A 26,630-nucleotide genomic window follows, 5' to 3' on the forward strand; every position below is an offset into this window, starting at 1 on the left:
ACTGATGCAACCACAATTACATTAAAACAGCTGTGTGTTGGGAGCAGAGAACTGGAACCACAAACTACTTCCTGTCAGATTTGTGTTCTCTCAGGTCACTGACACTGGTGAACATGTGATCTGTTCTCTCTCAGAGAGTCAGCTCAAAACTGTGAAGCTGTGGCGCCCTCTACTGTGATGAGAGGGAAGAGAGGGAGAGAGGACACCACTATGTAATGAACTCACCATATTTAAGACACTGATGAAACTACCACACTGACACTGGCACTAAATGTTTAATGATCCAGTCTAAAGCAGTGCAGTAAACAAACCTGCTGGATCAGGCTTCAACACACACAACACAGAACCCTGAACCCCGAATCCCAGTCTGTCTCTGGAGGTCTCACATTATCAGACTAAAATCTGCTAGAACAGAACCGATCTGAAGACTAAGCACTTTAACCTTAACTCATTTTCTTCTGTTTGATGTAATTAATGTTAGTGATGGGATACAGTGACACACTTTGTGCAATTTGTGCATGAGAAAAATGCACAAAAATTCTTCACTCATCAAAATCTTTAGGGACAGAATAAATAACATACAGCCAAATATCCTCTATGTAAGAATAAATATGATACCATAACAAAATCTACATATGAATCAAACTGTGTAGTGCATGTGTAAAAATAAAGGCCAAGATTTGCTTCATTTATCAGATGAACATGGAGGTGACTCTCATATTTGGTTCTCAGTGATTCTTCATGCAGTCATCCGACAAATTACCTTTAAGGAGCTGCTGCTCCTGCACAGGCAGGGTGGAGCTGAAGACTTTGGAGGCACAGAGAAGACACCATCAAGAACCTGTACCCACAATACCTCTGTGAAAACTCAAGAGTTCACATGTATTTTAAAACTTCTGTGACCTTTGTCCACACCACTACAGTCACATTAACGCCTCTTCTTCTGTTTTCATTACAGGAACAATAGAGATGCTGCATCTTAAGGTAAGTAACTTAAGGCTAAAGTTAGAAACTAGTTAACTTTAGTTAGCTAAACTGTAACTCACGGCTAAAGTTAGAAAGTAGTTAACATTAGTTAGCTAAACTGTAACTTAAAGTTATAATCTGTAACTTTTCTACATTAAATGTCTAAAAGCAACTAGACTTCTGTTCTATCTGTTGTTGAGTTGTGTTCTTACATTATCACAAATGTTTTCATCAATTCTCTCTTCACCTCAGCAGCCCACAAAGGTGTGTCATGTTTTGCATATTTTAAACCTTTGAATCAGATGCCAAAACTTCACCTGTGTGAAGAGGAGAAAAAGACACTTGTATCTGAATATTTGTGCACAACAAAGTAAATTCACCTTTGTTCCTGTGCCCAGATTCACACTGCTGGGAGCTGGGCTGGGAGCAGCTGAGTGTCTCCTCTCTACACGTGGAGCCCTGCCCTCTAGTGGCAGCAGCAGCTTCTTCTCTGCTGCAGCTGCTGATTTGGCTCCTTTCAGTTGATGCATTTTCACTTACTTTATTGTGATTTCATCATGTGACTGTTGCTTTAAACTAAACTTGAGACAGAAAAACTGAAGTCAGAGTTAAATGACTAATTTTTAAAAACAAAAGAAAGAAAGAAAGAAAAGAAAATTCCACCATTTATTTTCCTATGTTAACCACCTCTCATTAATTACTGATCACAGTCAACTTGCCAAATATCACTGGTTTATGATGAAAACATCAAAACTGGACTCCCTTGTAATTTGAGACTAAAGGCTCCTGTGTAGGTGGTGTTGATCAAATAAAGCATGAAAAGTTTGACATGATGAATTATTAATATTGACTACTATTATTGACTCTACTGATCCCGTACAGTATATTTCTGCCCCTGGCAGGGGTGGAAATCACAAGGTTTATTTGCCCTTGTTGACAAAGTAGGTTTTGTGTTCTTGTAGTCTTTGGAGTGTTTTTAAAAATGAGTAATTTTACTCTGATTTCAGTTTTTCTGTCTTAAATTTAGTTACAAACTAAAACAGTCAAATGATGAAGTCACAATAAAGTGAGTGAAAATGCATCAGCTGAAAGGAGCCAAATCAGCAGCTGCAGCAGAGAAGCTGCTGCTGCTGCCACTAGAGGGCAAGTCTTTATGTGTAGAGAGGAGACACTCAGCTGCTCCCAGCCCACAGTCCAGATATATGTTCACCATTTTCACAGGATCCAGCTGACAAATGAACTCATTAAGATCCACAAATGTGCAGATGAAGTTTTGTCCTTTAGAGATTCAGCAGTGTGAATCTGGGCACAGGAACAAAGGTGAATTTACTTTGTTGTGCACAAATATTCAGATACAAGTGTCATTTTCTCCTCTTCACGCAGCCTTATTTACATTAGTAAATCTTATACAACAAGGGTTGGTAAAATTTGCTCTATTTTACCTTTATTTGAAGCTTGATGAACTAAACACATGTGAAACAGATGGGTCTCCAGTTGCTTCTACATGAACTTGCTTGTTTGGGCTTTTATCACGTGTTCACTGACTGTGTGTGAAATGTACAATGGAGGTGAGAAGTGGGACAGAAGGGCAGAGCAAAGTGAACAGGACTAAGGCAGCCATTGTGATACTCACTGACCAGCTACACAGTATTAGTCTCTTCAACTCACTTCCGGGCAAAATAAATAGGACATGAATTGTATTTATTGTATATCTTTGTCAAACTGCAGTTACATTCATTATGATAACCAGAAATGACTCAAAGCTGCCTGAGCCATAAGAAAATCAACATTTGGTCACCAAAGTTTCTCAGCCTCATGCTCAGGACGTCATGAGGTGTTTTAAAGCCAGAAAGTTTTTCCCAGTATTTCTTAGATGCTCCAGACCTTGCCTTAATGTGGAGAGGTGCTGTCAAAGGCTGCTGTGACCCAGACTTGCTGAACAGCCTGTTATCACAGCAGTGCCGTGCATGACTGTTAACCACTGAAAACTGTTAACCACTGAAACCTCCAGTGAGCCAGCTGAAGAAATGGGGAAGGAAAGTGATGTTGCAAACACAAACACATCAGGCCTCACAGTGAACAACTGAAAGTGTCAAAGTAAGAGATTTTTTTTTTATCAGTTAAAGTTTCACAAAAACTTAGTCCAAACATACCGTAAGATACAGATCATTTTTACACTGATGAAATGTTCAAGTGCAGTTAAAGTTCACATGCATTTTTAATTACAGAAACAACTGAGACACCGCATCTGTTCTGGCTCTAAAAGGAAGTAGTGCTTCTCCAAAAAGAAAAAAAATCAAAGCTTCAAATTGAGAAGTTGACTGTGGAGAAAAAAAACAAGCTGAATATTTGACTCAATATTTGACACAAACTGACCAGTGTCAGTTTTACTGCGTCAAAGATGGGGACAGTAAAATGTTTCACAACCGACCAACATGTGAAAATCCATGAACCACAGTTGAATGAATGAATTAATAAATAAATCAATTGCATACCTGAAGTAACTGAGAAACAATAAAGATTTTTGGATTGTGGATTTGGACATTTTCCCTGCATGGAGAGTCTTCAATTTAGTTAGTAAATTAGTGCAGCTGTGCGCACACACACACACACACACACATATACACTTGTACATTGTTTTATTGAAACTGTACAGACCAACCTGTTTAACCTCCTTAAGGCCAGGTTAACCACAGCTGTTTGTACAACCCTGTTTCCAAAAAAGTTGGGACACTGTGTAAAATGTAAATAAAAACAGAATGTGATGATGTGCAAATCATGTAAACACTTATTTAATTGAAAATAGAGCAAAGACAACATATCAAATCTTGAAATGCTGAAATTTTCTTGTTTTATGAAAAATACTTGCTCAATTTGAATTTGATGCCAGCAACATGTTTCAAAAAGTCGGGACAAGGGCAACAAAAGACTGGAAAAGTTGTGTAATGCTGAAAAAAACACCTGGTTGAATATCTCACAACTAATTAGGTTAATTGGCAACAGGTCAGCAAATGATTGGGTATAAAAAGAGGCTCCAGAGAGGCAGAGTCTTTCTGCAGTGAAGATGGGGAGAGGTTCACCACTCTGTGAAAGACTGCCTGGGCAAATAGTGCAACAGTTTAAGAATAATTTTCCTCAATGTTCATAATATCATTAAAAGATTCAGAGAATCCAGAGAAATCTCTGTGAGCAAGGGACAAGGCTGAAAACCAATATTGGATGGTCATGATCTTCGGGTCCTCAGGCAGCACTGCATTAAAAACTTATTAAAAATTATTCTATAGTGGAAATCACTGCATGGGATCAGGAACACTTCTGAAAACCATTGTCTACGAACACAGTTTGTCGCGTCATCCACAAATGCAGTTTGGAACTCTACCATGCAAAGAAAAACCATGTTTAACCATGATCCAGAACGTCACCGACTTCTCTGGTCCCGAGCTCATTTAAGACGGTGTGAGGTGAAATGGAAAACTGTCCTGTGGTCTGATGAATCAAAATTTCAGATTCTTTTTGGAGATCATGGCTGTCGTATCCTCCAGGCTACAGAGGAGAGGGACCATCCAGCTTGTTACCAGTACACAGTTCAAAAGCCAGCATCCGTGATGGGTGTGGGGGCATTAGTGCCCATAGCTTGGGTAGCCTGCACATCTGGGAAGGCTCCATTAATGCTGAAAGGTATATACAGGTTTTGGAACAACATATGCTGCCATCCAGGAAACGTATTGCACATTACAACCGCATGGCTCCATAGTAGAAGAGTCCAGATGCTTAACTAACCTGCTTGCAGTCCAGATCTGTCACCCACTGACAACATTTGGCTCATCATGAAATGAATAATATGACAAAGGAGACCTCGAACTGTTGAGCAGTTCAAACCCTATATTAGGCAAGAATGGGATAACATTTCACTTCCAAAACTCCAGCAACTGTTCTCCTCAGCTCCCAAACGTTTACAGAGTGTTGTTAAAAGAAGAGGTGATGAAAACAGTGGTAAACATGACCCTATCCCAACTTTTTTTGAAATGTGTTGCTGCATCAAATTCAAATTTAACAGATATTTTTCATAAAACAACATTTCCCAGTTTCAACATTTGATATGTTGTCTCTTTCAAATATGGGTTTACATGATTTGGACATCATCACATTCTGTTTTTAATTTACATTTTACACAGAGTACCAACTTTTTTAGAAACAGAAGCCGAGAAAATTCAAAACCACTGTCTTTGTCATTAAAAGCTTGTTATATTTATTATTCACTGTGTAAAATCTTCATCTTAAAACTATAGTAATGAGCTAACATTAGTTAGCTAAACTGTTATTTAAGGCTAAAGTTAGAAACAACCTTATTAGTTAGCTAAACTGTAACTTTAGCCTAAAGTTAGAAACTAGCTAACATTAGTAACTAATTGAAACTAAGGCAAAATTTAATTGATGGTCAGGCCCCCCATAATTCAAACACTGAATACACCTTTACAACCTACAAAAGTGCATTGTGTTTTGCATGTTTTAACCTTTGAATCAGATTTCGGAGCGGTCAGCAATGCTGTTTGGGTACAGTGTTGGTTATTTTAGAGCGTTTGTTGTTTATCTGGCGTTCCTCAGATGGGTTAGAGTGTTTAACACTTGGTGAATGACACCACACAACTGTTATAGCCACCTGACAAAAAAGTCCCATGTATCACATTTAAGGTGAATGACTGATGAAATGAAAATACACTGAAGAACACTGTAGAGTAGTTAGGTAGTTATGAAAACTTTCTTCCGAAGGAAAACAGACAATCCACCCACAGTCCTGTAGCATTCATGTGGTCAGGAGGTAGAGAGGGTTGTCCAGTAATCAGATGGTTGGTGGTTCGATCTCCGCCTCCAGACCGCGAGTCGAAGTGCCCTTGGGAGAGATACTGAACCCTAAATTGCCTCTGATGCACTCCTTGAGAGAGTGTGTGTGTGTGTGTGTGTGTGTGTGTGTGTGAGAATGGTAGAAGCGTGATTTTTTTTTTTTTTTATAATCTAGATTGTGAATCTGTGTCAGTTTATCCAAATAACACCTATTTGGAAATTTGCTCAGCCGTTTTTTGTAGAGGTGGGGGCTGCCCTGCTGGGTGAGTGGTGGTGGTTGCATCAGCTGCTCGGGAGGGGGAGACATCATTCTTAGTCACTTCCTGTAACTGTGTCACGTGGGTGTCTCCACCTCCCCACACCTTTAGGAGACAAGTAGGTCTGAGTCTGTTTATTCAAGTGGGAGAAGTGAATGTGATCATAGATTATGATTCTTTAGCCTGATAGTCACCAAAATGAATATTAGATCCATTTTTCACAAGCCACAGATCTCTCACAGAACATTCTGACCAATTAAAATGTCATTTTTAGACAACAGATCAGAAGAAAATAACCTTTATTCAGACCTGTCTCTGTCTCAATAACACACTCTAAGACCTGAGCCCAGATCTGTTCTGTCGGTTCTGGTTTTAATGCGGCAGACGTCATTTTACAACTGCAATAGTTTACAGGGAGTTATACATGAAACCATGAATTTAAAGTTAAAACTTGTATTTCTTTGCTTAATAATTCTATGACTGTTATTATCATGTGACTGAGGAGGGAAAACAGAGTATTATACTGGAGTTGTACTGGGTTGATCACATATTAAGCCGCAGATAAAAACAAGCAGCAAAATTAGTCGCAAATTCAAGCTGTATCCAGTGCTGTGATGTTATGATCACGCCCACTTAGGAGACAGGAAGTGTACACCATTTCTTACTACTGGCGCTGCCTGTAATGTGTTATCTTATGTATAGAGGATCTTTGGCACCGTCTTCCCAGTTTAAAAGTGTATCTCTTCGGACCTTTGGTAATTTACTGTGTCTTGATCTATGATAAAAATTTCCTCTGGAAGACGAAGTTTGGTCTGAGTTGAAATATTATATTTATTGCTGCTGGTTAAGAAAATAAAGCTAAAATATGGTTTCAGTTTAACAGTTGGCTCCTTATATATGTACAAATACACCACCACATTTCAGTAGAAATAAATATGTATAAACGAAAATGAACAGTGATAGTGTGGTTCATTAATATATTTCTTTAGATTTTTTTATATATCACACATGGGATATGAAGTTTATATTTTACTATACTCTGTCAATTCCGTTTTTCATCTGTATGTGGAGATTCGAGTTCAGATGATTTGTCACAGTTCAGTCAGGTACAGGTGTGTTGAAGTGCCACCTGAGCCGCGCTGATCTGCTGATATCAGGAGGAATGCACTCAATTCAACATACTACTCAACTCCTGACACAAGCTGTGGTCATCTCAAAACTAGACTACTGTAATGCCCTCCTGACGGGCCTCCCAGCCCGCTCAGTGCAACCACTTCGGATGATCCAGAACGCGGCGGCGCGCCTGGTCTACAACCAACCCAAAAGGTCACATGTCACCCTGCTGCTCATCGAGCTCCACTGGCTACCTGTTGCAGCCCGCATTAAGTTCAAATCTCTAATGCTTGCCTACAAAGTTGTCTCTGGCACTGCACCTACCTACCTGAACAGGTACCTGCTTCCTCGCGACCGCTGCGCTCCTCTAACGAACGACGCCTGGCTCTGCCCCCCCATCCGTCCAAGGCAATCCAAACTCTTCTGTCACGTTGTCCCCCGTTGGTGGAACGCACTACCACTTCCTACCAGAGCAGGGGTGTCCCTCTCTACCTTTAAAAGACTCCTGAAGACCCAGCTCTTCAGAGAGCACCTTCTCTCCTAGCACTACATGACAAATCTACACTTAAAGAATCATCACTAGCACTTATTGCTGCGCTAACACTTCTTATCGCACTTAACCTTGATTGTTCCCCTTTCTGTCAGTCGCTTTGGATAAAAGCGTCTGCTAAATGACTAAATGTAATGTAAATGTAAATGCAAATGAATGCAGCTGTCTGAGATGAACTTGTGAGAAAAGGCTCAAAGTTCTCTCTGGTCCTACTGAGCATGCGTGTGACGCTGCGCCGACGCTGCGCAGCACTGACTTCCTTGACAGTTCTTCAGGAGCCGGAAACAAAACAAGTTGTCATATGATTTCTGCTTTTGTCTGGTGTGTAGCTGTATGTGGTGAAGTCAGATTAAAGCGTTCATAGAAGGTAAGTCAGGCTACTTACGGTTCGACTTGTTTCATTCTTAACGTTGAACACAACTTAACACAAACACAAATAAATGTGAATTAATGCAGCTCGCGGGCTTTAACTGAAGCAGTCGGTGGGTGAATTATAATGAAGTAGCTCAGTCTCACTACCTATATTGCTAATTAGCTAACCTCTTCGCATGCTCTGGTTCATTTCTAGGTACCCACAGTTACATTAACAGACAGTCTGAGTCAGTCTGTCCATGATTAAGTTTAATGGAGCCTGTTTTGTATCCGCAGCTGCCGAGAGTCCGGTGACAAACACTGGCTGCCATGGCTGATGTGAGTACGGCCTCTTCTCCTGCATGGAGGAAGAACATCATCACGTTTTGTGTTATTTACAACAAAACGAAACGTAGTATAAATGTAATGTACACACCATTTCAGCAACATCAAATCTGAGGACTGAAGGGACTGTATGTAAGCTAGCCTGGATTTTATCTTCACCATGCTCTGTCTCTGAGTTGTTAATGAGAGCCAGTCTGCAAAATGGCGTTAAAGTGACAGATTTTCCAGTGAGGTTTGGTATGACAAACCCTGTACCCTGACAAACCATCAAACCAAACACTGACTCACTGAAGGTGTGTGTCTGTGTCTCTGTTAGTCAGGTGGTCAGGGTAGAAGATAATCTAACCTTAGTATTAATGTCTGTGTCTTTGTAGGACTTGAAGAGATACCTGTACAAACAGCTGCAAAGGTGAGTATGGCTGAAGTTAAGGTTAGAGCTGTGTCACATGCCACAGTGAAACCATGTGTTTGGTGCTTCATCAGTAAAATCTACTGTCTCCTCTACCTCAGTGTTGAAGGTCTTCATGCTATAGTAGTGACAGACAGAGACGGTGTCCCAGTGATCAAAGGTGAGAAACCATGGGTCCTAATGAACCCTGAGGTCCTGCCTGTTGTAGTTTCACTCTCCTGTGTCGCACCTGTCTAAACAGGTTTACTGACAGCACTGTCAGTACACCTGTCTACATAGGTGTGTTCTCAGTGCTGTGAACTCAGCTCTGTAGTTTGTTACATAATGAAAATATTCATGTTTTGAAAGATAATATTTGAAATAAATGGTGTGGGCAGTTTATTTACCAGACAGTTGTGGTTAACGTTGCTGTTGTGTCACTGCAGTCGCCAATGACAACGCCCCGGTGCATGCTCTGAGACCTGGTTTCTTGTCCACGTTTGCTCTGGCCACAGATCAGGGGAGCAAGCTGGGACTCTCCAAGAACAAGAGCATTATCTGCTACTACAACACCTACCAGGTGAGACACCTGCTGTGGGACAGGCTCTCGTAGTATGAACCAGCTGCAGATATGATGATGAGGACTGATTGATTAGAACTGAATTATACCCATCAGCTCCTTTATCGCCCTGATGTCCTGTGAATGTTAAAGCTGTGTCACAGTCAAACTCTGAACAGGTTCCTAACTAACCAAGCCAACAGTCATCTGGTGTCACCTGATGTCAGCTGTTTAATGTTGTCAGCTGGTGTCAGCTGTTCTCTGACCAACCTCTTCTTGTAATGTGTTTAGAGAAACGGGGATCAGTGATCCTCTTGCAGAGTCCACCTGGTTTTGGTCCTCACCTGTTTGTTGTGTCTCTGTGTTGGACAGATTGTGCAGTTCAACCGGTTACCATTGGTCATCAGCTTCATCGCCAGTAGCAACGCCAACACAGGTAAAAATCTCTTCATTGTTGTGGACTCTGAACGTCTCTCAAATGAAGCAGGTTCTGGTTCTGGGCTAGTCCAGTCTATTAAACTCTGTGGCTGACTAATCCCTCATTAAATAGTCTCTCCTGACACTACAGGCAGACACAGATGTACCATCACATGTTAAGTCATGTGACACAGCTGTGACACAGCTGTTAATGAGCCTGAAACAGTCTGAGGTGTAGATGTGTCGTCAGGACGACAGGTCCCTCACTAAAACATGTATCTGAACCCCCCCCCCCCCCCCCCCCCCCTTCCCAGCCTCATCTCCTCTGTACTGAAGTGTTTCCAGTTGTGACAGCAGAGGCACAGACACGGTTCTTTCAAATCGCACCTTTGGGACTACTTCCTGTAGGTACAGGCAGGATTAGGTTCAAATCTGCCTCTGTAGCCATGTTGTGAGATGTCTGTGTGCAGAGCTGACCTTCTGTGCTAGTGATGTCATCAGAGGTCAGAGGACATCGCTGACATCACAATTCATCCAGTGTTGTTTCCTCATGTTGTCGTGTTGTTTGTTGAGCGGTGCTTTAACAGCTGTACACTGTGTGTGTCTGTAGGCATCATCATGAGTCTGGAGAAGGAGCTGGCTCCACTAATAGAGGATCTGAGGCAGGTGGTGGAGGTCACATAAGCTCCAACAGACAGGAACACCTTGAGCAGCTCACCTGTGTAGACCACATCCTGCTGTAATGGTGCATTCAAGTCCTTTGGAAGAACCTGTCAGTCAGCATGATGACAGGAAGTGATATCATCTTCAGATCTGATCACACCGGGGTTGAACTTTCCACTTTGTCTGCTCACTTAACTTCCTGTTGTCTAGGTGCTCTTCATCATCTCTGCTCTTCACTGCTAACACAGAGCTCGTCTGAATAAATGTTTAACTGTAGCAACCGATGTGGCCTCCCTGTCTTCTTCATGGTTTTAATGTACATTACACACAGTGTAGTCCTGAGCTGTGTCCCAGTTCAGGGGTCGCATCCTTCGGAGACTTCATCTGAAGACTAATTGTGTCACAGCGACTTGACTCTCCCATTTCAAATGTTCCTTCAAATGTGTCCTCTTCCAACAGGTGGATCCTTCGTGGTCCAACATATCTCGTGATTCATTGCACAGCAGTAATGAAAATAATCTGTCATCAAACAGCACAGACAGAGAGCCTGAGGATCACATTGTTAAATGTCAGTGTTGTGTTTCAACTCAGTTCAACAGTAGCGGTACAACTGTTAAAATCAAGGACCATAAAACCTCAAGTTACTGAGAAGAGAAGTTACCTGTTATCAAGGTTGCTAGGCAACAGGAGCCATGCTTTGCAATGCAATGCTAAGGGCGGGAGCAGCTGGTGATGGAAAGAGAAAACCCTTCATAGACCAGACTGTGTCATTTCAGTTCCACACCTTCGTAGACCAGGTCCTCTGAAGTATGCAGCCCCTGAACTAGGACGCAGCTCCTGTGATGCCTTCATGTTAGCAGCTCAGAGTATGTTAAAGAGAGACTCCCTGTCAGACCTACATGTGATCCATTCAGGTTGCCAGTGGGAGCTGCTGAAGGACACTCACATGTGGCATGTGCTGCAGTTAAACATATGTAACAGGCAGTCACTGAATGGGTCATGTGATCAGACTCCTGTTGGTTTTATGTAAAATGAGTTTCAATACTTGACTCCAGTGAGCTACAGAATGTGGTCTCAGGTTCTGGACCCCACTGTGGGTCCATGATTCTTCAGACTCTCCTGACCCACAACCCAGGTCTGGACTCAGGTGACAGCTCAGCTCATGTCATAATGCGTCATTCATGTGTCACTGTATTAAACTTTCTACTGCACTGTGGTGGTTCAAGGTTCCAACCTGTGACTCTGATGTTTGTTACTGAGGCCTCTTTAAAAACCAAACCACATGTCTGAGCTGGGTTCAGGGTTCGGCTCTTCAGGAGGAACCAGTGGGTCTGGGGTCACAGACAGGATCAGGACAAACACATGATTTTATAGAACAATCCAGTCCTTTAAATAACTGAGAGAAACAAACACTGGGACAGAAGAGCAGGACTCATGTCTGATTTATCTGGTTACTTTTATTCAGGGATCATATCAAACCACTCAAACTGGACCTGGATTCACAAAACATCTTCAGGCTAAAAGTTTTTTTTTTTCTCACTGTCTGATTTAGAGCCTATCCGACTTCTGGACTCCTCACGTTTTTGACTCAGTAATTCTAAGTCTGGAGAAGAAAGAAGTAGTAGAGAGGATCCTGACTCACTGAGACCAGATCCCAGAGAATCATAAAGGGCTGTGGTCCCCTCACAATGTGGGTTTGTAATGTTGACACTTGGAGATCTCCAGCGTTTGTGAGACAATCTGTTCACCAAACAGTCAATGTTCTCTGTAGAACCCACATCACAGGACAGTTCATACAGTTCCCTTCAGATGTTCAGCAGCTACAAAGAAATGAAGCAGCCTCATCAGGTCACCTTGGTGTGATCAGAGCCAGGTTGTGTTGATGATGATGATGATGATGATGATGATGACGGTCCTGGTGGTCCTGATCACACAGGTTGTGTTGATGCTGCTCCAGTTGTAGACATTGTAAAGTGGATCTACACACGGATCATGATGTTAGTGGAGAGGGGTATGAGGCACCTGTTTGACAGGATCATGTTCATCATGTGTGTCACAGTGAGGGACAGTGGATACCACACCTCCCTCCCCCCACAGCTGGGACCACAGCTACATCACCACAGGTACAACAGGTGGATCACAGCCTCTTAGTCAGGGTCAGTCAGGTTTTAGTTTTTATTATTCTTCCACTGAGTGAATGAAATTATCCAGGCTGACACAGACCTGATCACACTGATGAGAATCCACTACTTTATTAACAGAATAATCATCTGTAATTATTTCATGTAGGCAGTATTGACACCTGACTACGCCAATCGGAGATCACTAAGATTACTGTGGAGTCAGTGTGTACTTATGCAAAAACAATGTCGGACTCCGTAGTGTTCTCTGGGCCCCTATGTACAGCCGCATGTCATCGTTCAACTGCTGGTTATCAAGGTGATGTCCAGCCAATGGCGTGGGCTTTGTTGATAACTGGCAGACTTTCTGGGGAAGACCTGGTCTGATTAGACGAGACGGCTTACATCCCACGCTGGAAGGAGCTCCTCTCATATCTAGAAATCTGACTGACTTATTAGAAAGCCAAAGCCATGACAATCCAGAGCTGAGACCAGGAGGCAGAGTCGCAGTCTTACACTCTTCTCTGCGCCTCTCTTAGAGCAGTCGCTGCCATTCACCCCCGAAAAACTGTGTCTGTCCCCCGACCACCTACATTTAAATGTAATAAATCAAAAGTGAACAGAGGAGGAGTTAGACATGAAAACCTAATAAAAATGAACACAACCACTATTCCAGAACCAAATAGCGGGAAAGTTAAATGTGGATTATTGAATATCAGATCACTCTCATCTAAATCTCTACTAGTCAATGATCTGATAACTGATCATCACATTGATCTGCTCTGTCTGACTGAAACCTGGCTGCAGCAAGATGACTATATTAGTCTGAATGAATCAACACCCCCCACTCATGTTAATGTTCATATCCCTCGAAGCACAGGCCGAGGGGTGGCAGCCATTTATCACTCCAATTTATTAATAAATCCTAAGCCTAAGATTAATCATAATTCATTTGAAAGCCTTATTCTTAGTCTGTCTCACCCAAACTGGAAAACACAAAAACCAGTCCTACTAGTTACTGTATATCGTCCACCTGCCCCTTACTCTGAGTTCTTATCTGAGTTCTCAGACTTTTTATCTGAGTTAGTTCTCAGCACAGATAAAGTTATCATGGTGGGTGATTTTAACATTCATGTAGATGTTGAAAGTGACAGCCTGAGTCATGCATTTAATTCACTAATAGACTCAATTGGCTTCTCTCAGCATGTTAATGAACCCACTCATACCTTTAACCATACCCTTGATCTGGTTCTGACATATGGGATTGAAACTGAATATCTAACAGTATTTCCCCAAAACATTCTTTTATCTGACCATTTCTATTAACATTTGAGTTTTCAGTCATGGACTATGCAGCATTTGGGAAAAAAATCCATTACAACAGGTGTCTCAGTACCATTACCATTAGCAAATTTAAAGAAAGAATCCCATTGGTATTTAGCCCACTGCCATGTATCAATGCAGTAGGGGACAGTTCTCTTAACTTCACATCTGCACAAGTTGATGATCTTGTTGACAGTACTGTAGCCTCACTGCGTACAACACTAGCCCAACACTGAGAAAGAATGTAGTGAGTCAGAGGAGGCTAGCTCCATGGTACAACTCAGAAACACAAGCTTTAAAGCAAAGTTGTGAAGTGATATTCTACTAATCTTGAAGAATCTCTAAAGGCTTGGACAGACTTATCCATGAAGTAAGTCTGTCCAAGCATTTCACTTCACTCTCTAAATGCAGGTCTACTTGTGGTTTCCAGAGTTTCTAAGAGCATCAACCAATCACTGTGGTTCTTACAACAAGCTCGTCATGAGAACTGATGTCACCAGCAACAGAGTCTCAGTCTGAGCTCAGGAGTTTTTCTTTTCCTCAGTAAAAGTTGGCCTGAGCAGCTTTGTGAAGAGGAGTCAGGAGAAAGCATTCAGTTAGAAACTTTTAGTCAGGAGAACTCTGAGTGGAAGACAAAATGATTTGTGGATGCAGGTCCAGAGTCATAATTAAGTCAAACACACACATGATACACATAATTTAGAGTCAGTGTGAGTTACACTTTACAGGTGACAGGTGTGTTCAGAGGAAACCTTCAGAACGTCCTCTGGTCCACAGCAAACAGGAAGTTACAATCACTTCATTCAGAAACCTGAAAAAAAACATAAAACAGGCTCAGGTGGTGGCTCACTGGAGCACACCTCACAGACAACACACCTGACCGCAGCTGGATTATGTGACTGACAGCTGTTTGTGTGCTTGTATTTATACATGTTGGAAACAGCTGGATTCTGAGCCACATGATTTTAAAGGCAGTCGTTCTCCTCCAATTGCTCAGGGGGTCAGGAGAATGTGTCCCAGTCCAGTTCACTCTTCATTGTTGTTCCAGGTGATGTGGTGTCCTTCATGGAGGCGGGGCTTCTGTCCATCTCCTGTGTCTCCACCGACTCATCGCCCTTTTCTGATCTGGGACTGGAGACAAACACGGAGTCACTCCCTGCTCCTATGAAAACCTCCTTTACCTTCTCTGGTTTGAATAAACTAAGATTAAAGCCATTAAACATCAGTTCATTAACAAGCTGGACGTTCAGACTGACCCCACCTGAGGACTTATCTTTCATACAGGTCACAGATCTACACTGATGACAGGATGGAGCTGATAACTGCAGACACTGAAGACTTCATAATGAGTCCGACTGGTGTGGGTCAGTCTGACCCTTGTGTTGCATCACTGCACAACAGGTCAGTATCTCAGGTATCAGGTGTTACACCAGAAGACACACCTGGAGACACACACAGTCAGTCCTCTACAGCAGTGACCACTGTCAAGGTCAGCTGTCATCACCTTGACACTGTAGTTGTGTTTAAGTTGTGTTGTCCTCTGGTCTCGTCGTGAGGTCTGGTGACCAAAACCCAATGTCCACTAAATGGCACATTGTCAGTCAGACCATGTTGAGTTTTGACATCAGCCTGATTTTCATTTCCAACGTTAGAGTCGTCAGAGTCCAACAAATCAGAATCAGGTGAACCGGTTTGAAGTGGTCTACAGACCTGTCTCAGGACCAGTCAGTCACCATCCACTCTGGTTGAGGTCTCTTTGGGTGAGCTTGTTTCTCAGTCAGTGAACAGTTAAACTCAGGAGGTAAAAGAAGGTGAGAGTTTCTGTCAGACAGAGGCTGTTGCTTCAAATGAGTACAGCTCCTTGTCCAGACCCGGTTCTCAGCACCAGGTCTGTACCATTAGTCCATGACTGAATTAAATGAACTGAATCTACTGATCTGAACTTATTTTTCCTACAGCTGTCAACAAAGTTTAAAACATGTAGAAACATGTAAAACTGGAGGGAACAGATTTTCTTTTTCTTCAGTCACAAAAACCTGAACTTTGTAGTTCAGTTCAGGAGGTTGTGTTAAAGTCCTGCTCCACATTAAACCTGCTCCACATTAAACCCCATTAAATCAACTCCACACGAAACCACATAAAAACTTGCTCCACATTAAACCACATTAAACCAGCTCCACATTAAGCCAGCTCCACATTAAACCAGCAAAGGATCAGTGGCTGAACAAACATGGAGTTTCTAGTAAGAAGGAAGTGGTTCAATATTACACAAGTTACCGTTTATGACACATTACTCACCTTGTCTACAGTGAACTCCTCCCTCAAACTCAGATGATTCACTGACTGTTGTAATTATCAACTTTCCCTAAACCTGCCTCGCCTTCTACTGAACCTGTTTCCCAGAATGCCTTTCTGCATTCCCTATGGCGGTCAGGACCTACCACCTTATCTCTGTTTTCTTAAACACTATGACACAGTGATACGGGGGGGTCCTCCTGCAGACCCTCTGAGACATTGACAAAAACAAACTCACCAGTTTCCACCTCAGAATCTTGATCCACTCGTCTGCCTCCACACCTGTTTTAGCACAGAGATAGAAGGTCCTCTCAGGAAACACCAGGCTGTGGACACACACAAGAAGAGTCAGTCAGGAGACAGGACTGACAGGAGGATCCTTCATCTCACAGAGGATCCTTTATCTTATAGAGGATCCTCTTTGGGATGAAGGATCCTCTGTGAGATGAAACTACATGATCAACATCTAACTCACTAATCTTTAAGGTCAGACCTGGACCTGCCACTGAAACACGTTTTGTTCCAAAGTCAGTTGTTGTGTTGTTGCACAGAGACTAAGAAGCAGCAGTAATGAGCTCTGACACAGTTCAGCAGAAGCTGTCCAATAGAGAAGACAACTGTGTCAACTTTTGTTCCTGAGCAAAACAGGATGGTGTGTTTCTCTTGTTTGCTGACAGGAGGTGTCTGATGCTGCATGTGTTCCAGGTGAGCTGCTGAGGTGTAGTCTATCATATATCTGGTGAAATAGGAGGGAATTTCATGCTTACTAACGTCAAAGCCTGCAAAACAGTGTTGCTTGGCAACTTGACATGAATCAGTCTGTAACATTAATGTCACTCATTTATACCCTACATGTGGTCAGTTGGCACAAAGATTCTGGGTGACATGTCTGTTTGCTGTGGTTTAAATAAAGTTTGTAAAACCAAATATTCTGAAGAAACTGACCAGCTGATTGTTTCATCTACGTCAGAGCAGCCACTGACAACAGGAGGAAACAGATGATCCAGACCAATCTGGATCAGATTCCTGAGAGACAAAGAGGTGGAGGTGGAGGAGGAGGAGGAGGAGGAGGAGGAGGAGGATCAAAATCAAACTGAGAACTTCCTGTGTGGGTCGGCGACTAACTGTAAAGATCAGTAAAGGTGAGGGGGGGTCAGTGGTTGGGACCTCTCATGGTGTGCACTTCTCCTTCCCTCCCCCTGTTTCCTTCTCTTATTCACCTCCTCACACTTCCTCTTTTTTCTGCCATGAGGAAGTAGAGCTCAGAAACACTCAGAGCTGCTGGTTTGCACAGTCTCTCCTTATTACATCATATAAACATGTTTCAGTCTTTTTTTTCTGTTTTTTCTGATTCTGTTGTTTTCATTCTTACTTTTCAAGGCAAAGGCTCCAGATAATAATTATGTTAATTATTGATTCATCTGTTTTGATCAGTTTATCATTTTATTTATAAAATGTCAGAGAACAGTAAAGTCCTGACTTCAAACATGTTTCCATGAGACTGAAGAAACAGGAAGAACTGGAACGTCTGTCACTAATAGATAATTTAAATTACTGCAGTTTTCACAGATGCTCTCTGTGCTGTGAAATTTCTGAACTTCCTCTCAGCTGCAGTTGATGTCACAGTTTAACATAAGGTTTGTTCTTCACCCTGGACTCACTTTGTTTCATCATCAGACAGACACATCTCATCACATGACCAAAGTATGGAACACATACCATGAACTGTGGATGAAAGCTCAGACAGTTAATGGACCTTGAGTGGGGATAATTTCACTGAAGGTGACAGAGCTGCTGATCATCAGCTTCAGTCATTTAATGGACAAACCGCTGAGATTTAGAAACAGGAACATCTGTCCACACCTGCTCTCCAACAGGTGTATGATGTAATACTTCTCTAGGTGAAGTCACCTACATCACTTCCACCACCTCTAGCTTGTCAATGTGGTTGTGTCAACCCTCACAGGTTGGAGGCCTTCGATGGGGCCTTCGTTTCCCAGGTGGATCCAACCTATCCCAAGATTAATTGTGTGGCAGTGATTAATCACTTTTCAAAAAGAGACTCAGTAAATGACTTTCTACCAAACAGCAGTCCAGCCCAGTGGACCTGAACTTTACATCATTTGAAAGATGAAACAGACACGTGTGCCTCACTGCGTGCAACACTAGATACTGTGGCCCCTCTGAGGAAGAAGGTAGTGAGTCAGAGAAGGCTAGCTCCATGGTACAACTCAGAAACACGAGCTTTCAAGCAAAGTTCAAGGAAGCTAGAAAGAAGGTGGCGTTCTACTAACCTGGAAGAATCTCTAAAGGCTTGGACAGACAGCCTATTGGCATATATATTGGCTAACTAATAAAGGCGATCTTATCTTATATAAAAAGTCTCCGTAAAGCCAGAACCTCCTATTATTCATCATTCATAGAGGAAAACAAGAATACTCCCAGGTTTCCGTTCAGTACTGTAGCCAGGCTCTGTTGAACCATCTATTGCTTTAGCCCTCAGTTGTAATAACTTTATGAGCTTCTTTACAAATACAACTGTCTCAGATGACACTGTAACTTTCTATACTTTTCCGACTAGATCTTAGTGCTGCATCTGACACCATCGATCAGCATTAAAGGAACCGCACAAAGCTGGTTTAAGTCATATTTGTCAAATAGATTCCAGTTTGTTCATGTTAATAATGACTCTTCTATGCACAACAAAGTCAGTCATGGAGTTCCACAAGGTTCTGTGCTAGGATCAATACTTTTCACTCAATATATGCTTCCTCTAGGAAATATTATTAGGAAGCACCAGATAAATATCCATTGTTATGCAGATGACACCCAGCTGTACTTATCCATGAAGCCAGGTGAGACTAACCAGGTAGCCAAGCTTCAGGTGTGTCTTAAGGACATAAAAACCTGGATGACCAGTAATTTCTTACTCTTAAATTCAGACAAAACTGAAGTTATTGTAATTGGCCCAAAACACCTCAGAGATACACTATGTGATAATATACTGACTCTGGATGACATCACCTTGGCCTCCAGTGCTACAGTCCGAAACCTTGGTGTCATTTTTGACCAGGACTTGTCCTTTACTTCACATATAAAGCAAGTCTCTAGGACAGCCTTCTTCCACCTGTGCAACATTGCAAAAATCAGACCCATTCTGTGTCTAAAGGAAGCTGAAAAGCTAGTTCATGCATTTGTTACCTCAAGACTGGACTACTGTAACTCTTTATTGTCAGGATGTCCCAAAAATTCAGTAAAAAGCCTCCAATTGATCCAAAATGCGGCAGCACGAGTACTGACAGGAACTAGGAAACGAGATCACATCTCTCCTGTGTTAGCCTCTCTGCATTGGCTCCCTGTAAAATCCAGGATAGAATTTAAAATCCTCCTCCTCACCTACAAAGCCATTAATGGTCAGGCACCATCGTACCTTGGAGAGCTTATACTTCCCTATTTTCCCAATAGGACCCTGAGCCCAGTTCTGTTGGAGGTTTCTTCCTGTTAAAAGGGAGTTTTAAGAGTGCTTGCTCGTTGTGGGAACTGTTGGGTTTTTCTCTATAACAAAGTAAGGTCTCGGCCTTACCCTGTAAAGTGCCTTGAGATCATGTATATTATGATTTGGCGCTATACAAATAAAATTGAATTGAATTGTTTGGTTTTTACTTCCACGTTTCTTTTCACTCATCCTTTCTGGTCCTCCTCCTCAGCTCTGATCATGACCCAGGTTTCATCACAGTTTTACACAAATCATCACTGAGCATCACTTACCAGAAGCAGTTGATTCTGTCCTGAGAGTAGTCAAACTGGACTGCAGAGCAGGCTCTCAGATCTAGAGTTCGGATGGGCTCCTCACACTGCAACACAGACACCCAACAGGTTACACACTGGAGTGTGTTGTGACTAGAAGCACCTGAAACCAACACACTGACAGCACAATTATCTCTCACCATGTGGTCTTTGAAGTATTTGAGCTCATATCTGCTGAGAGTGAACCACCTCTGTTTCCAGTTCTGTACCGAGGTGTAGAAGAACAGTTAGTCCTGCTCCACAACAGTAACACATAATTTCACCTGCACTCACAACAGCAGAACACAGGTGATGTTCAGACACACTGAGGTGCAGCCCTCCTACAGCTCTACTGCTCTCACCTTCACAAACGCTCCTTGTTTCACCAGGTATCCCTCCTTTGTGCCGAGCTAGAAACACACCAACATTAGTACAAACATGAGTCTACTGCTGAGTAACCTAGTTATCTGGTCAGATTAGCAGCTCGTTTCATAAAGGAGCCAAATAAAAGACAACACCATCCAACGTCATCATACAGACAACTGCTCTCATGTACACTGCTCACAGTCCAAGGCTAGTTACTGTTGCATGATGTAGTTACTGTTACAAAGAGTAGTTACTGTTTTAGGGTGTAGTTAATGTTACAGAGTGTAGTTACTGTTCTAGGGTGTAATTACTGTTACAGGGCGTAGTTACTGTTACACGGTGTAGTTACTGTTTTAGGGTGTAGTTACTGTTACAGGGCGTAGTTACTGTTTTAGGATGCAGTTACTATTACAAAGTGTAGTTACTATTCTAGGGCATAGTTGCTGTTGAACGGTGTAGTTACTATTGCAGGGCATAGTTACTGTTACTGGGCTAGTTATTGTTGCACATTGTAGTTACTGTTTTAGGGTGTGGTTACCGTTTTAGGGTGTAGTAACTGTTGCACGGTGTAGTTACTGTTACGGGGCATAGTTACTATTGCCGGGTGTAGTTACTTTACAGGGCATAGTTACTGTTACTGGATGTATTTACTGTTGCATGGTGTAGTTACTGTTACAGGATGTAGTTACTGTTACAGGGTATAGTTACTGTTACAGGGCGTAGTTACTGTTGCACAGTGTAGTTACTGTTACGGGGCATAGTTACTATTGCCGGGTGTAGTTACTTTACAGGGCATAGTTACTGTTACTGGATGTATTTACTGTTGCATGGTGTAGTTACTGTTACAGGATGTAGTTACTGTTACAGGATGTAGTTACTGTTACAGGGTGTAGTTACTGTTGCACGGTGTAGTTACTGTTACGGGGCATAGTTACTATTGCCGGGTGTAGTTACTTTACAGGGCATAGTTACTGTTACTGGATGTATTTACTGTTGCATGGTGTAGTTACTGTTACAGGATGTAGTTACTGTTACAGGGTATAGTTACTGTTACAGGGCGTAGTTACTGTTGCACAGTGTAGTTACTGTTCTAGGGCGTAATTACTGTTACAGGGTGTAGTTACTGTTGCACGGTGTAATACAGGGTATATTTTAGTTACTAATTCAGGGTTTAGTTTCAGGCTGGAGTTTCAGGGTGTAGTTACAGGGTGTAGTTACTGTTTCAGGGCATAGTTTCAGGGTGTTGTTACAGGGTTTCGTCTCAGGTTGTAGTTTCAGGGCATAATTTCGGGGTGTAGTAATAGGATGTTGTTTCAGGGTGTATTTTCAGCATCAATTTTCAGGGTGTAGTTTCAGGGTTTAGTTACAGGATGTAGTTTCAGGATGTATTTACAGCTAATGCAAAGGATAAATCTAAATCCATGTTGTAATGATTCAGAATAATCTTTCAAAGCTGAATGTTGCTCCTCCCACAGGTGAGCTCAGTCACATGACATCACTGAGGTATTGTGATATTTCCTGGTGTCACCTGCTCTCAGGTGTGTGCGGTGGGTGTCATACCGATGGTGCGTTGGCCACCAGGTCATTCTCCGTGCGGCCTGTCTGTATGGCTGTGTGAACGCGCACAGACTCGTAGATGGACGGCTCCTCCACACGCCATGGGTAAGGACACTTGAGGACAATAAGGGTTCCTGTCCAGAGGCAGAGGGGGGGAGGTCACAGGCTAACCACCTGACATTATAACATCCGTGTGTGTGTGTGTGTGTGTGTGTGTGTGTGTTTGTGTTTGGAAGGGGTGGGGGGGTCGTAGATTCAGACTGCTGCTCTGACTGAAACACAGCTTTCAGGTCACAGATGATGACATCACCACTGTTTTCAGGTGAGCCAGAACAGGTGAGGGAGGCAGAGTCGTGATCTACGTCAAAGACTGTCTCAGTCCACAAAACTCCCCCTGCTCAGAGCCCAAGAAACATGAAGACATAGTTGAACATGTGTCTTGTAGGGACTTACCTCCCTCAGCTCAATCTGGTGTTATGGATAACAGTGTAAAACTCAGGTCACTGAACACCTTCATCTGAGACATTAATCAGTCTTCACCTATACTGAGTCTGACTGCTCTCAGGTCAGTGCTGGACTTCACCTGGTCCTCTCACTGAAAGCTCCCTAAACCTGTCAACAGTTTAAACTGAACCCTTTTCACTGGCTTCACTCCAGCACAGTGGGAACGTTCCTCAGTGGTTACCCCTGAACAAAAGTGGAGATGTCACCACCTCAACATGTCCAACACGTACAGATATCAAATCTCTCTTTTTGGAAGAAAATCCTAGAATCACTGGTTAATAGAAACCTGTCACCTTCATTAACACACTAAACTTTGTTGTTTAAATTATACATAAATAACATCATTGTTCCTAATCAATACTTCAACGTCCACTTTTTTGCTGATGACACAGTTTTATATGCTCCCGATTCCACCACAGCCCGGGTCCTGACTCATCTTCAGTCTGTCTTTGATGATTTCCACATGTCTCTTATAAATCACACATTAGTTTTAAATGTAGAAAAAAACTGAGTCATGGTTTTGTCCACCTCCAGCAGAGACTCTGACCATTAACACTTTAAATGACATCATGTCATTCAGATCAATATTTGACAGTAGATTATCACTTTATTATCATTATTCATCACTTGATTGTCACATTAAAACCTCTGTACAGAATTAAAGGACATCTGAGTTCTTCCAGCTGTAAACTACTGTTCATGTCTCTGACTGTGGACATGTCCTGATGTATACTGGACAACTGTCCTGTACTGTCAGTCAGCCCATCAACACTCAGCAGGTGAACCCTGTGCATCATCACTACGGCAGACACTGGACTCATCACTGTTGCCCGTCTGAGGGTTGGACGTCTTCACAGTGAAGAAGATTCGCTGTCAGAGCTTCAGACCACCTCTCATCTCCTTTCTCTCTTTGAATCCAGTGTCCACAGAACATGATCCAGACCCTAACTCCACCTCTGATTTCCTTCATGTTCACACTGGTACTGACAGAACTGGTTTCAGGTCCGATGAACCGTTTCAATGGAATGAGCTGAAAACTTTCCTCAGACTAGAGTCTCACATTTCCCTTTAAAACTTTATTGTCTGATTTATTCTGTGACTCTTCACTGTGTTTCCTCTTCATTCTTTGTTTTGTAGTTTCTTGTACTGTGTAATTGTGTTGTCTTTGTTGTTGAAGTGTGTTTTTGTGTTTGTTTCTTGTTCTCAGGTCTCTCTTGAAAAACAGATTTTAATCTGAATGAGACTGTTTTAGTGTTGAACACTCAGAACATTAGATCTGACAGTTTCAAACCACTCTCTATTTCTACCTTAGCTTTACTAAAATAAACAAGTGAGTTCTACTGTAACTTCAAGGAACTGTCACCTTCACTGTGGAACCACAAACTGTCTCTGTCTCATACAGAACAGACATCAGCTGCAGAGAGCCACAAGGAACATGTGTTGTTACATGAGCTGGTAACATGAACATCTTGTGCGTACCTGTGTCGCTGCCCAGCAGAGGCTGGTTAGCAAAGTGGTTGACGAAGTCTTGAAGCGTTGCAAACTCGTTAAACCCAAACACGTAGCTGTTGTCTCTGCGCGTCACGTGAAAGTGCTTCACTGAATCCTTGGCCCTGACGAACACACAGCATGTCATTTTGTCAAAGTCATGTCAGTGATGTTGAGTTATATGCAGCGGGACATGTCAACCAGGGGCCAGAACTCTGACTGTCAATAAAGATGGGCGTGGCCTCTGTAATGTCACCACAGGTTTCTGAAGCTCAGAGTGAGCTGCTCCACCGTCTGACTCCGACCTTTCATTAACAAAAGAAGCCAACTTTTGTTTTAAAGGTTACTAAATCTTTTGTAAACCATGCACAGACTTACTGTCTCTGTCAACACAATGATCTGAACATCAGATCAGAGAATAAATAAAGACATTAATGAATCTGATCAGACTTACTGCCAACTTTTGGTACTGGACAGTTTGTAACAGCCGGTGTAACATTCACATGAAGCACTGAGGGTCAGTTGTCAGATCTACATGAATTCACTTCAACATGTGGAGTAGATCCAGTGATTCACTGAAACTCATCAACCAGACTCACCTGACAGACAGAGCGAAGCAGCCTGGACCCTCATTACTGTTCCTCAGGAGGTAACTTCCATCACTCCCATTGGACAAGAGCAGGGCCTCTGCAGCGTGGCGGGACAGGTCATAGTGGTACCACCTTCAACAAAGGAAATCAATAACCTATAACACTGTGGTGAGGGTCAGCCCTGATCAGTTTAAAGAGGAGATTCACTAGCAGTTTGTGAAACAGTAAATCTCTGAGTCACAGTTCAGAGGTGATGTGTAGTCAAAGCCTCATGTTACATCACATGTGGAAAATGATGACGATGATGATGATGATAATCAGTTCAGAGACTTTAAACTTGGTAAAAAGGTGACTGATGTCAGATCAGGTGTGTGTCTCAGGAAGAGATATCCAGACTCTCTACAGACTCCATGTGACTGGCTCTGTCACAACACTGTCAGTATTGAGACCTGAGCACCGACAAACAACTAATAACTTAAAGAGTTCAGTCCTCCACTGAGGAACACCATGAGATACAGTGGAAAGCTCTGGAGAAAAGCTTTAGATTACAGTTGTCTGGGGTTTTTTTTAAACAGATGCAAAGGAAACCAGGAAGCTGATGTGAAAGTTCAGTATTTGCATTTACAGTTAGTGAGGATGTGAAAAAGTGACATCAACATAATAAGTCAGATAAACAAAGAAAACCTCAGTTCACTAATGATGTGAACAGTTTATCACGTCTACAGCAGACAGAGTCATCCTCATGCTTCTGACTGATTTCAGGTTTTTATTGATTCCATCATCAGGTCCTTATGACTGAAGGAGATTTAATCAGTCTGATGTGTGTCTGTGTCACAGTTCAAACGACATGGTCTCTGAACACAACCAAACTATCAGTGGTGATGTCATAACTAATGGAGCCACAGTGCTGCTGGTCCTGGATCTGGCTCTGCTCTCAGTGTCAATAAAGATGTCTATAGACATCCTGGTTCACAGATCACCTCATGCAGCTCCTGTTAACAGAGGACCTCAGTCCTCACAGATGTTACACTGATGTTGATGACAATGATGATGATAGACTGTGACACTGAGAAGTTAGCTTCTGGTTGGACAGTTGAGTTAAACAGACTCTGTGTGAAACTCACTTTAAAATCAGTGAAATGTGAAATCACAGAACAGCTAGTATGGCTATGTAGTGGTCTTTGATCTGGACCTGGTCTGAGGTGGTCTGAGGGCTATAATGAACTGGCTCCTTCCTGGTGAGTATTCACACCAGTTGCAACAGGTGACTCCTCCTCCACCTCCTCCAGCCTTGCTGCGCCTCCTTCATCTATCTTCTTCACCTATCCACAGACTGAGCTCCAGATCCACCAGAGGAGAAACAACCATTCTCTCCCTCATTCTGTCACTCTCCCCCTCTCTCTCACACACACATATTGCGCGCGTGCCAAAAATCAAATAATAATAATAACAATAAATCAATTACTCAGTTGATCCGGGGCTGTTCGCCTGCGATGTTATAAGCAGTCTGATGAGGAACTGACTGAGGATCGTTTATCGCACTGACTTTACGATAGTGTCGACTCGACACTGATCCACCATGACGGAGAATCAGATAGTTGCACTCAGACAGCCTCATCTGAAACCTGCAGCCTGTTCGATTACACCTTCAATCACACCGCTGCAGTGAGCCTTCACCGGCCTCTTAAACCAGGTGCAAGTGACTTCACCGTGTTACCGGTCTTACCCCAGAGTCTCCAGCTCGTCGCTCATGTCCTCAGCAGACGCAGATCTGTAGAGACTCATGTCCGCAGGTCCAGCCTCAGTCTGTGTCCTGATGGTCTGACTCCGCAGCAGCTACACAGAAGTGAAAGCTGTCGGACCCGCCCAACAGGAAATACGCTCTGCTAAGACGTTTTCAAGCACTGTTTCCCCTTTACATTTCTGTCAGGTAACATTCCTGAGGTACAGGTACATTCACCTGGACAGAAAACACAACCTGATAGGTGACTGAGGAAGAGTCTGGCTCTTCATGTTTTACATTTAAAACCAGAGCTCTAACAGGAAGTACAGAAGATATACTTAATGTACAGATAACTGAAGGGAACATGTAATATGATGTTCAGCCAATCAGTGCAGAGCAGTACTGTGGGCTATGACAGACCAATCAG

At 42.6% G+C, this 26,630-nt stretch overlaps 2 protein-coding genes across 3 annotated transcripts; one reads left to right on the top strand and one right to left on the bottom strand.

Moving 5' to 3' along the window:
* Positions 1 to 7,948: 7,948 nt before the first annotated feature.
* On the top strand, positions 7,949 to 10,735 carry lamtor3 (late endosomal/lysosomal adaptor, MAPK and MTOR activator 3). Of its 2 annotated transcripts, none has more exons than XM_071471174.1 (7): positions 7,949 to 8,095; positions 8,377 to 8,418; positions 8,799 to 8,833; positions 8,935 to 8,993; positions 9,328 to 9,392; positions 9,744 to 9,807; positions 10,399 to 10,735. In XM_071471174.1, exons 2-7 carry the CDS (start codon positions 8,410 to 8,412, stop codon positions 10,470 to 10,472), a joined length of 306 nt encoding a protein of 101 aa, XP_071327275.1. In that variant the 5' UTR covers positions 7,949 to 8,095; positions 8,377 to 8,409; the 3' UTR covers positions 10,473 to 10,735. The 2 variants fall into 2 exon arrangements, with proteins under 2 accessions (XP_071327275.1, XP_071327274.1); XM_071471173.1 differs by having other exon boundaries at positions 7,977 to 8,095; positions 9,259 to 9,392.
* Positions 10,736 to 11,890: 1,155 nt separating this feature from the next.
* On the bottom strand, positions 11,891 to 26,429 carry dapp1 (dual adaptor of phosphotyrosine and 3-phosphoinositides). The gene is made up of 9 exons (XM_071471171.1): positions 26,207 to 26,429; positions 24,490 to 24,612; positions 23,882 to 24,015; positions 21,902 to 22,032; positions 20,338 to 20,385; positions 20,137 to 20,199; positions 19,958 to 20,043; positions 16,428 to 16,515; positions 11,891 to 15,025 (listed from the first exon to the last, which is right to left on the bottom strand). Exons 1-9 carry the CDS (start codon positions 26,263 to 26,265, stop codon positions 15,002 to 15,004), a joined length of 756 nt encoding a protein of 251 aa, XP_071327272.1. The 5' UTR covers positions 26,266 to 26,429; the 3' UTR covers positions 11,891 to 15,001.
* Between the last annotated feature and the right edge of the window lie 201 nt (positions 26,430 to 26,630).

Source organism: Trachinotus anak, unplaced genomic scaffold (assembly GCF_046630095.1).
Source record: "Trachinotus anak isolate AG129_WGS33_773 ecotype Australia unplaced genomic scaffold, CSIRO_AGI_Tana_v1 ptg000033l, whole genome shotgun sequence".
Lineage (NCBI taxonomy): Eukaryota > Metazoa > Chordata > Actinopteri > Carangiformes > Carangidae > Trachinotus > Trachinotus anak.

Coding starts and splice junctions, on each gene's coding strand:
- lamtor3 (XM_071471173.1), top strand. Junction 8,834..8,934: donor CTGTACAAACAGCTGCAAAG/GTGAGTATGGCT, acceptor CCTCTACCTCAG/TGTTGAAGGTCTTCATGCTA. Junction 9,393..9,743: donor GCTACTACAACACCTACCAG/GTGAGACACCTG, acceptor TGTGTTGGACAG/ATTGTGCAGTTCAACCGGTT.
- dapp1 (XM_071471171.1), bottom strand. CDS start 26,265: ATGAGTCTCTACAGATCTGCGTCTGCTGAGGACATGAGCGACGAGCTG. Junction 20,200..20,337: donor AACAAGGAGCGTTTGTGAAG/GTGAGAGCAGTA, acceptor ACCTCGGTACAG/AACTGGAAACAGAGGTGGTT. Junction 16,516..19,957: donor GACAGAATCAACTGCTTCTG/GTAAGTGATGCT, acceptor GTGTGTCCACAG/CCTGGTGTTTCCTGAGAGGA.